General features: G+C 44.3%; 1 protein-coding gene across 1 annotated transcript; it reads left to right on the top strand.

The window, feature by feature from the left end:
* Window positions 1-2,199: 2,199 nt before the first annotated feature.
* atpv0e2 (ATPase H+ transporting V0 subunit e2) lies at window positions 2,200-6,579 on the top strand. Its single transcript, XM_079498222.1, has 4 exons — window positions 2,200-2,367; window positions 2,947-2,994; window positions 5,697-5,796; window positions 6,495-6,579. Exons 1-3 carry the CDS (start codon window positions 2,264-2,266, stop codon window positions 5,788-5,790), a joined length of 246 nt encoding a protein of 81 aa, XP_079354348.1. The 5' UTR covers window positions 2,200-2,263; the 3' UTR covers window positions 5,791-5,796; window positions 6,495-6,579.
* Window positions 6,580-11,812: the final 5,233 nt, after the last annotated feature.

Raw genomic sequence — 11,812 nt, forward strand, 5'->3', positions numbered from 1 at the left:
CTGTGGGGGTGGTTGGGACACACACAATATGAGGATACCATTCATAATAATATCCCATTATATTACATTACCATTTTCGCTCTATAGCATCTAATCTAAATAAACTGCATCTGAGAAATTTAATCTGAGAGTGGAAGATACCAATACCAATACCATCATTTCGCTCCTATGCCACCAAAATGTGGAACGCCCTACCAACAGTCATTAAGACATGCGAATCCCTTGACTCCTTCAAAACCGCTCTCAAAGGGCACCTATACGGACGGCTGCAATTCGAAACTGGCCCCCGTAAAATCTGAATCCCCACCCACCCCCTTTTCCTCTCACTGTAGCCTATATGTTTTTTTTCCCTTTTAACCTCCTTTCCATTTTTTTGGCTATATAGTAGACTATAGTGCAGGGCTACTCAACTTTGGATGGCCCAGGGGCCACTCAGCAAAATGCCAGAAGTCCAAGGGCCACAAGCCCAGGGGTGAAAGTGGCTTTCATTTCTTACAGGATCTCCCAGAAATTTCATTCTGCGGCGACACCAGGACGCGCCGCGAAGCGGCGCGGCCCAAAAAATTTTGGGGTTTCTAACCCCACAGTACCCCTGAAATGCATAGAAAACTGCTTTTTTTTGGCACAGCCAATAAAAAAATTGGGGGTTCAAACCCCACAGTACCCCTGAAATGCATAGAAAACTGCTTTTTTTTGGCACAGCCAATAAAAACATTGGGGGTTCAAACCCCACAGTACCCCTGAAATGCATAGAAAACTGCTTTTTTTTTTTGATGATAGCATCCTTATTTTTAAAATCGGCAAACAGTGACTCACTCGCGTCCAGCCAACATGTTTTAATGAGCTCTCCTTCAGTGAAAGGTCTTTTGCTTCTCGCCACATTCCACGCCACTTTGTATGACGCCTCTGTAATTCTGTCACTCTCTTTACAGCTGACTCTCAGCGTGTTTTGTTGCCCACGTAAGGCTGCAATAAGTGAGCGTATTTTATCCTTTCTTATGTTGGTACCTGGTGGGTATTCGTCACCGAAATCCCCGTGAAGTGTGGTATGGTGACGCTTAATATTGTCACGTTTTGCGACTGCAATTGGCCTCTGACAAAGGAGACACACTGGCTTGTTGTTTATTTCCACGAATGCAAACTCTTCTTCCCACTTCTCCTGAAACACTCTGTGCTCATCTGCTAGTTTTCGTTTCGCCATGTTGCTGCAGCCTGTTTACATGCAGCCTGTTTTGTTTGCGCGCCCTGTGACTTGTTGTGCACTCACTTCCTCGTATGACGGCGCTGCGTGCCGAACGCGAGCCGATCTACAAATTATCAACGCGTTGTGGATACACTACTTGTGGACTTGTAGATCGACATGAATGAAGACAACTCGCCCACTTTTTGTCAGGTAGAGTAGAACAGCTCAATAGCTTACACATGATCGCCCTCTTGTGGTTAGAAACGCTAGAAATATTTTTTCTACATGCAAAAATCTTTGTATTGGCATTATCATGACGGGCCGCACAGATCTGTTGGTCGGGCCGCATGCGGCCCGCGGGCCGCGGGTTGAGTAGCGCTGCTATAGTGTATATGTGTACGTCTAGGGTGTGCAAATAGTGCACTGAGTGCACTGAACGCGCCCTAAATGTTATGATCAATTGAACATGATGGACCCTATTATAAACAAGTGTAATGCTTTATGGTGTCGTCCACAGTTAATTAACAGTCCTGTATTGAGTTGTGCTTGAAATGTACTGTAATTCTCCAGCTGTTAATAAATTCTTCAATCAATCAATCAATCAATCAATCAATCAATCAATCAATCAATCAACCAATCAGTAGTTGTTGTTGTAGGTCCAGCGTTATTGTTAGGAATCCTAAATAATATTCATGCAATCATGCTTCAAGGCCTCATTACCTCATACAATAGGTTTTATATGTGTAGCTAATTAGCAGCACAGAGCCACAGACAGAGAGAAGCAAAGCTCCAAAGCAGGATTTTAGCCAAGGAACTATAAGCCAACAACCTGTCGTGATGCAGGTTTTACATCCTTCCTCCTTTGAACCATTCGGTATTAATACTGAACGACATCTGTGGGAACCAATCAGTGGAAGCTACACAGACGCTGTGAGCCAATCGGATACATGTATCTGCTGTGTGGGCGGGACATGCGGGGAGAGCCGCACAGATGATACAGGAGCCATTGATGCTGTTAATTTGAGGGAGACACGCTTGCACCATTTCACCGATATTACGGATATTTAATCAAGCGAAACGATGGTTTATCACTCGTTTGCCCTACCGATGATCTGTTTCACGACGTTATGGGGCCTGGTGGGCGTCGTGGCCCCTTTTCTAGTGCCTAAAGGACCCAACCGGGGGTAGGTACCGTAAACTACCGTTACAATTACAACATTGCGGACATTGAATTGATTTTACTGTTTATACGTGACGATTTTGGGTTATATTATATTATGCATTATTATGTTCATTGCTAAACAGTGAATATATTTTGAATTTGTGAGCATTGGTGGTTTATTGAAAATAAATATTCGGGTTGTACGGTGTAGCGCCGGTTGGATTGATGTCACGACGTTAGGGCCCCGACCGTGCTGCGCCGCATCCTTCACATCATCATCAACATCAACGACAACCCCCATAACTGGCCATAAGCAAACATAGCTTATAATGGTGTAGGCTATGTTCTCACCAAAGGAGCGACAGCATGTCATTTTAAGATTTTCATTTGGTGGGTTAAGTGTAATGCTTGTTTTGAATGAGGTATGAATGATGAATATCTATATAATGATTTAATATAAATGATCTACTCAGTTATGTAATTTGTAATTATACATTTTGGCGCACACACGCACACACAGAGATTGGTGTGTGTGTGTGTGTGTGTGTGTGTGTGTGTGTGTGTGTGTGTGTACTGACCGGTTGTGTTTTTCTCCTCACAGGGTCATCATCACCAGTTTAATACTAACAGCAGTCTGCTGCTACCTGTTGTGAGTATAAATGTTTGTCCCCGATCCTCTCGTTTGTGTTGGCAACAGTATATGAACTGTGTGTGTAGGCTATACGTCAAAACAACCTGAACGAATAAATACAGTACAATGACATGACACACTGAACACACACTGAACTGATGCTGAACTGATCACTTCGTCTGATACCAAACAAGTCGCCCATTTACCAACTCGCCCCGCGAGTACAGCCGGCGGAACTGCTCAGCCTCAGACTGTTTCTTTTAGTTTTAGTCATATTTTTGTCATCTGAAATGTTTTTTTATTAGTGTAGTTTTAGTCGACTATAAATATCATAAGCTTATACTAGACTAAATCTACAGTTGACATCGTAAAGACTGATTCTACTCTTGGTTGCATGCTGAAATTAGCCGATCTACAAGCTCACAATGTGTGATGTGACCGTTGTGAGCTTAATTATTTAGTTTGTTTATTTCGTTTTTGTCAGTGAAAAAAGCCAGTCGACGAACATTTTTCGTCATAGGTCTATGAAATCAACACTGATGCACACACTGACAGCCTCACACGGTTAAACCTAATGTTATTCCTAACCTTAACCTCAGTAAAACTATGCCTAAACCTAACCCTATTCCTAAACTTAACCTCAGTAAAACTATGCCTAAACCTAACCCTATTCCTAAACTTAACCCCAGGAAAACTATGCCTAACCCTAAATATATTTCTAACCTTATTCTCAGTAAAACAAAATAAAGAATACAAGAACCGCCGCACCGAGCGGTCGATGTGAGGTGGGCAGTAAAAAGCGAGGGTGAGATGGATTATGGGCGACGGTACCTACCTACTACCTGAAATTACTTCAAATTCAAAAGCATCAACAGTAGCAGATCACATGCAAGCTCGAACCGCGGCGTGACGCTTTTGTGTGACGCTGTAGTGTGATCAAGTAGGGCATTGATTTATGAGAAAACACTCAACAGCAACAAAATGCTAGAGCTGCACAATCGTTGACTAAATGAATCTTAATTTTCTAGTCCCTAGTTTCTAGCCCTACATGTAATGTTGTGATCGGAGCAATCTGTCACTGTCAGTATTGTGAAGCTCAGGGTTTCCTGCACAATGTTATTGGCATGGCGCTGCGCCATGCTTGAAATAAATCGCGCCATGCCAAGCTGCAATAAAAATATCACACCTGTGTGAACTGAATGGTGTAAGGTCTTATATAGACTGATCAACTGTGGTCTAACGTAATGTCTGACGTAATGAAATCACACCCGTGTGAACTGGGTGACCATAGCAACCATGCTCATTTTTTGGTACGAACAGACAGACGTACGGACAGACAGACACGTAAACTAACAAAGCCAGTTGTAGGAGTGGTTTACACCACTCAAAATATATATATATATCTTTTTTTATTTTTTTTATTTTTTTAGGGGGCTAGTGAATCATGGTGTGTGTGATATGAAATGTCCAGTACCTCCCCAGTGCCTCCCCAGTGCCTCCCCCAGTGCCACCCCAGTGTCTGCCCAGTGTCTGCCCAGTGTCTGCCCAGTGCCTCCCCAGTGTCTGCCCAGTGGCTCCCCAGTATCCCCTGAGTGCCTCCCCAGTGTCCCCCTGAGTGCCTCCCCAGTGTTTCCCCAATGTCTCCCCAGTGGCTGCAGTTTCTCCCCAGTGCCTCCCCAGTGCCTCCCCAGTGTCTGCCCAGTGCCTCCCCAGTGTCTCCCCAGTGTCTCCCCAGTGCCTCCCCAGTGTCCCCCTGAGTGCCTCCCCAGTGCCTCCCCAGTGTCTCCCCAGTGCCACCCCAGTGTCTCCCCATTGTCTCCCCAGTGCCTCCCCAGTGTCCCCCTGAGTGCCTCCCCAGTGTCTCCCCAGTGCCTCCCTAGTGCCTCCCCAGTGCCTCTCCAGTGCCTCCCCAGTGTCCCCCCAGTGCCTCCCCAGTGTCCCCCCAGTGCCTCCCCAGTGTCCCCCAGTGTCTCCCCAGTGTCCCCCTAAGTGCCTCCCCCTGAATGCCTCCCCAGTGTCCCCCTGAGTGCCTCCCCAGTGCATCCCCAGTGTCCCCCTAGTGCCTCCCCAGTGTCTCCCCAGTGTCCCCCCAGTGCTTCCCCAGTGTCCCCCTGAGTGCCTCCCCCTGAATGCCTCCCCAGTGCCTCCCCAGTGTCCCCCTGAGTGCCTCCCCAGTGCCTCCCCAGTGTCCCCCCAGTGCCTCCCCAGTGTCCCCCCAGTGCCTCCCCAGTGTCCCCCCAGTGCCTCCCCAGTGCCTCCCCAGTGTCCCCCCAGTGCCTCCCCAGTGTCCCCCCAGTGCCTCCCCAGTGTCCCCCCATTGCCTCTCCAGTGCCTCCCCAGTGCCTCCCCAGTGTCCCCCTGAGTGCCTCCCCAGTGTCTCCCCAGTGTCCCCCCAGTGCCTCTCCAGTGCCTCCCCAGTGTCCCCCTGAGTGCCACCCCCTGAATGCCTCCCCAGTGCCTCCCCAGTGTCCCCCCCAGTGCCTCCCCAGTGTCTCCAATAGCAATACAAGAGCAATAATATAAATCTAATTAATTAATGTATTAATCAAAATTTTCGGCGACAGCAACGTTATATGTATTCTCACTCTCTCTCTCCCTCTCTGCCCTGCTCTCTTGCTTGCTTTTCTTTCGCTCTGTCTGTCTCCCTCTCTCCCTCTATTTCTCTCCATCTTTCTCTCTCCCTCTCCCTCTCTCTCTCTCTCCGTCTCTGTCTCTGACAGCTGGTTGATAGCTATCCTGGCCCAGACCAACCCTCTGTTTGGACCGCAGCTGAAGAACGAGACCATATGGTATCTGCTCTACTTCTGGGAGTAAACACAGGTGAATTCTCTTCAATACAAAAGGGAACTTCATAATTACATCATTATGTTATTGTGTTCAGAGCTGTGGGGGCCCTGTGACAATTATAAGAACTCGTCTCTGATTTTGAAAACAAAGCAATATCGCCTCATCAAAGTTGGTGTTATGACTATATATTATCAATTTCTAGCATGAGAGGGGAAGAGGTGGTGGAGTTATGAGGTTTTATGAGGTTTTGCCAAAGGTTTTTTTTACTACTTTAAAATAACACACAGACGTGTTATTTCAATAATATTTCAATAGCGATGATTTATGCAAAAAAAAAGTTAGGTGTTAGGTGGTTTCCTCCCGACAGCAACGATAATGGAAACACTGGTCAGGACATTCCACATTTTGGTGGCAGAGCAGTAGAATGAGAACATTTCCATGTTTGTTCTATATTTGGGTGGTACCAGATCATGGTCGCTCCCTCTGATGTTGGGCTGTGGGTGTCACTCACTATGGAGAAGTAGTTTGTTATGAGGGTACTGAGGGCAATGCATCTTTGACTTTAATCCCAGTGATATTTATTTTATTGTGCTTGTTATAAATTACACTGGATAAACTAAACGTGTAAATCTCTCCCTCCATCTCTCCCTATCTTTTTCTCTGTCTGTCTGTCTGTCTGTCTGTCTGTCTGTCTGTCTGTCTGTCTGTCTGTCTGTCTGTCTGTCTTCCAGGAGGACCATGGTGTTATGTGGGGAACATGTCTCGTGTCATTCCATCCTGGTTGCTGGATTAAGGTTCAACATGACTCCTAAACCCTGACCTCTGACCCTCACTGCCTCCATTTCCTCATTATGTTTTGTTATTATGGTGACCATTAGGCTGGCCTAATGGTCACCATTAGGCTGGATTAATGGTCACCATTAGGCTGGATTAATGGTCACTGTTAGGTTGGCTTAACCACTTGAACCCTGTTCTGGGGCGATATTTCTGCCTGAAATAGCAGATCTACAAGCTCACAATGCGTCGCCCTGCGATTCATTGTGAGCTTGTAGATTGGCTATTTATTGGGGCTAAAGCGATTGGTGTTCAGTTTACTAAGTATAGATGGTTTAAGTGGTTAATGTTCACTGTTAGGCTGGCTTAATGGTCAGTCAGACGATGACAGAACAGACAAGACTCATCATCGGTCACCTTTTTCCTCCCCAAGGAAACCTTTGTGAATATTTAGGATAATGTATGCTAAATAGTAATTTATAAAGTCTGTTATGAGGTGACTCATAACAAACACATAGTTCATTCTATTCCCTTTCAAAAATGCACACACTATTTGACCTTGTAGAATAGAATATAAATCATTTCATAGTTGGCCGTTTTGAGTGCTATGGCTTCATCATGTCATCAATATTAGTTATTGAGGCAAACAATTCTTATTTTTTATTGTTATTGAGAGACATGTAGACAGTTAATTAACCAGTACGGGGTATCAGTTACTGTAGGTATGGTAAAGTCTTGTGCTCCAGAAGACGCTAAGGCCTGATATATACTTAGGCAACATTTGGCGTGGGACAACACGCTTGAAAATCAAGCTTGAAAGAATGCTCTCATAGATTGGTGAGGACGGTGCTGGTTGTCGCAGATCCAGATGAATATAAGGTCTTAAGATTCATTTGTACTTCACTCCACTATACTGCACAATGGTGAAGTTTGCCCAAAACAACCGATTTTCAAGCTAACAATGTGTTGCACCGCAACACTGTCAGACTCTCGAGTATTGTTCAGATTTATGCAATGTGTAGAAAGACAAAACTAAAGGATAAAACGTTCCTTGTCAGAACAGTAGAACTACTCATAGTTTATAAAAGGGTGATGATCATAACGAGCACCCCAGTCCGTCACCTGTACAAAAATCTACTTATATTGACAAGAGTTAGTTAATCAACTATGTAGAAATCTACAGAATGGCAGTGAAAACATCATTATCATCTAAGGCAAATACACAAACGAATATGTTGAAAACAGCAGCCTGAACAAGAAACTACAGACAACTACAGTATATGCAATCCTCATGTCAAGGGAGTTCGAGTTCACCATATCTCAACTTTAGTGACTCATAATTACATGATTTTAGTCTTCATCTTTGTAATGGTAGAAGTTGCATCTAAACAAGCAAGTACACCGTCTGTAAAAACCTGGCGGCCCACGGTATGTCTCATAATTTATTATATTAGCTTATTAATAAGCTAATATTGGGCAAGACTTTGCCATACCCCCAGGTTTAAATCAACAGACTCCCTTGGTATTCTGTTAGTGTACATGTTCATCATTAATTTGTAGCTGTAGCTGAAAAGCAATGCAATCCTATTTATTTTAGATTTCGTTATATTGTTTACATTTTACCCACAGTATATGTTGCTATCATCAGGGAATGTGCATTTTGTAAGTGTTTTAAGTGTATTTATTTTGATCAGAAGACTACATGAATAATTGAACTGTAATTAGCTTACAGTATGTCAACTCATTTTGCTGCATAGTTATTGTTATATATATATTGTGTGTGTGTGTGTGTGTGTGTGTGTGTGTGTGTGTGTGTGTGTGTGTGTGTGCGTGTTTGCGTGTGTGCTTGCGTGCGTGCGTGCGTGTATTCGCGTTAGGACACCTGCCATGAGAATTTCCCTGTAGTGTAAATTGTAAAGGACTTTCCTCTCCACTCTAGAGACCACTTGAAACATCTTCAGAATGAGAAACCTCTTTCACTTTCCCACAACACAAGCAATCCACGATGTGGAGTTCCTCCTCGTTGCCATGGTGATCTCTTAATCCTCGCTGGTGATCAAATCTTGTGTGGAGCGTTGTTGCGCGTTTGTTTACAGTTACGCTATGGGTGTGCGTCATAGTACGGTCGGTTTGTACATATTCAACCGTGATTGTTTGTCTACATGTAGCTACATCAGTATTATAGGGTGAGCATGGGCACTGCAGTACTGGCCAAAAAGTCTATTTTTTATGTCATACATTTTGTGTCGTGGTCCTGTGTATTTGAGTGAGTGAGTTGTTATGACTGTAGAACACCCAGTTTTAGGGGTGTAGGTCCCCCAGGGGAGCTATACCCATACTAATAAGGGCTTTACAGATGGGGATCAACAATGCCTGGTTTGGATCAGCGGGGGTCGCACTGTGCTTTGATTGATTGATTGAATACTTCATTAGTCATAAACGGCACTGTGGTAGAGTAAGACATTAAGGCTAAAGAGATAACAAAAATGTTCTGGGGACTTGTTTCCCTTGTGGTCCTGTGCATTCAATTCATCAACATTGCATAAAAATGTAACACAATAATACACGCCATACAGACGGCAGGCGATCGCCTGCTTCAGCGCTGTCAAATCATGGCCTGACCATCACGTGCAAAAAAGGTTCACCACAATTCAGCTCTTGTCTGTGTGTGTCTGTGAAACGAGCACAAACGTGACTGTTTCACACCAGTGTTCCCCACATGTTGCTCTGCCTGTCATATTGCCCGTGCCTCTCTACCTGCCCGCTTTACTTGCCTCTCATTGAAAGTTGCTCCCCGTCTGCAGAGGCCTAAAGTCTTGGCACCGTATGGTGCTTAAAAGGTACAATCATCCACTAAATTGTACAGTATGTTGTGTCCCTCGTACCTTATTATATTAAATAACACATAACATTCTCCCTAAAGGCTAGATAGTTGTAAATCAGTCCTTGCTGCCGGTGATATTGCTGAACTGCCTCGACAACAAAAAATATATATATTGTATATCTATCATATGAAGTTGTCCCGTGGTCTGGTTTCAGTTTGACCTGCTTTTGTTTTCCTGATGCTCTCTAGGCTCAGCTGATCCTAGTGCAGCTCCAACCACTACCACTCCTAGACGGTAACAGGAACGCTCGCCCCCAAAACACGTTCGTCCACATTTTTTTACCACTCGGTAAAATAAAATTCCGGTGCAGAACACTCGCCTGGAACACACTCCTCGCTGATGCGCAACACTCTGCCCACTTGGTAAGAACACACTACATCCCCTAATATTAAGTGAGGAAGTAGTCAGGCAAAAAAAACAGTTGCAACAACGGAGGCGTGGACTTTGCTACGTTCGGCACGGCAACTCGCTCGCCTGAGCTCACTTGGTGCTGCCACTCGTGGCTGAAGTTCACTTCAGATGACTCAGTGCCGTTCGAGTAATGTCCTGTTGGGGACAGAATCGTAAATCGTTGCGGTCCGACCACTCCGACGTCACTGGATTTGACCCGGGGCGATTGTATTTTGGGTCGACTGTTCATGTATTCAACTAGACTAGTTCCCTAAAACCCTCAACCCCACCTCAATACCCCTTCTTCTCCAAGACTCATTTTGCTTCAGCCAAAAATAATCCAAATCGATATATATACAGCTACTTTTAGAAAGACCAAATTATGTTGTATCTTTCCTTTAAGCCTAATTTATATGTTGTTGTTTTTAACGGTGTCGCTCGCCAAAAAGAACAGATTGAATCTGTTTGTTTTATATATAAATTCTCCATAGCTGTGGTGGTGGGATGTTATCATTGCACAGGAGGTCAGCTTGAAACGGCTGTAGAACAGGAATGCATAGCGTGTTTTTTACAAATCCATAGGCCGTTAAACAAGCTTGGAAAACAACGTGGGACCCTGTGTAAACTTCCTGTTTGCATTTGATATGTTTGTTTTTTCGTATATGTCTGACTCCACGGAGCGGGGATTCAACTTTGTTATGATCACCATGGTAACAAAAACGATATCCATAGATGTGAGTGTTTGTGGTGTTGGAACTGAAAGGTTTCTGAGGTTTGACTGTTTGCCTAATTTATACTCTGTTGTCGCACGGCGGTGTCCCTCGCTGGAAATATCAGATCTACAAGCTCACAACGTGTCACATCGCTTGTAGGGTTGGGATCTGGAACCGAAGGGACCGGATCCAACATTGTGGAACCGGAACCGGTTCCATCACATTTGTAACTGTTCCCGGAACCGGTTTTATCACACTGGCAGATCTGGTATGCGGACTTCACGTCTGCTATACAATTACAATACCGGTGGTTCTCATACCTTTTTTATTTCAAAGGACCACCACTCTTGAGAGTGTACAAATGGAACCAAATGGACCGCAAGAGTCCATTTGTTTCCATTTGGACACTCAGAGTTACAGACCTGTGAGGGTCCATTTAGAACCCCCAATAGGAATAGTTTAATGGAACCGTTAAGGAATCGGACCATTAAGAGGGAATCGTTAAGGAACCGTCCGGAATCGTTAAAATACTAAACGATCCCAACCCTAATCGCTTGTCGGTCGGCTGTTTTCGGCACGTGACACTGGATGAGGCTCTTGTGTCAGTGTGAAATAAATGTATAATATATAATAGAGGTGACATGTCTTAATAATGTGAAAGCCCCAATAAACAAAACTGTTATGTCTGGTATGACTTCCCTGCTCTGTGACCAAGGCATTACTATAGGCCTTTGATGCCTAACCTTTTTCTTTCAAGGTCTTGAAAGTATTTGTATTGTAACTTTAGAAATGTGCAGATACCCTGTAAACATAGAGTTTGAGTGAGAAAACAATGTAGCACATTAATCATCTGGGGACCCCATAAAATAATTTGGGGACCCCCTGCTACTCCCGCTAAAATAGGACGGGAGCCCCGACTAAGTATAGACCCCTGGGGGCCCAAACAACTCAGAAGCTACAGCGCCCGTCAGCTAGGTAACGAATGGTGACCACAGTGCATTGTCACAATAATGTGCAAAATGTTCAAATAACAGTTTCTTAACCCATTTAGATCTGAGACCGATTATACATACAAATGCCTTCTAAATCTGTGGTTCTCAAACTTTTTCATGTCAAGCACCCCCAAAATGATTATGTATTTGGCCGCGGACCTCCCTCTGAAAATGTTTTGTGCCAGGGACCCCAGAAGAGAAGATTTGTGTTCAAAACAGTTTCAAGATTTTTCAAAAATGTTCAAAAATAGCACACGTACAAGCTTGTATTTTTGAGAACCACTGTTCTAAATCC

The sequence above is a fragment of the Electrona antarctica genome, assembly GCF_951216825.1.
Source record: "Electrona antarctica genome assembly, chromosome: 4".
In the NCBI taxonomy this organism is placed as follows: Eukaryota; Metazoa; Chordata; class Actinopteri; order Myctophiformes; family Myctophidae; genus Electrona; species Electrona antarctica.

Bases quoted from the DNA above. Each gene is read 5' to 3' on its own strand.
- atpv0e2 (XM_079498222.1), top strand. From the start codon at position 2,264: ATGGTTTATCACTCGTTTGCCCTACCGATGATCTGTTTCACGACGTTA. The intron at 2,368-2,946 runs GTAGGTACCGTA...TTCTCCTCACAG, and splicing joins CCTAAAGGACCCAACCGGGG to GGTCATCATCACCAGTTTAA. The intron at 2,995-5,696 runs GTGAGTATAAAT...TGTCTCTGACAG, and splicing joins GCAGTCTGCTGCTACCTGTT to CTGGTTGATAGCTATCCTGG.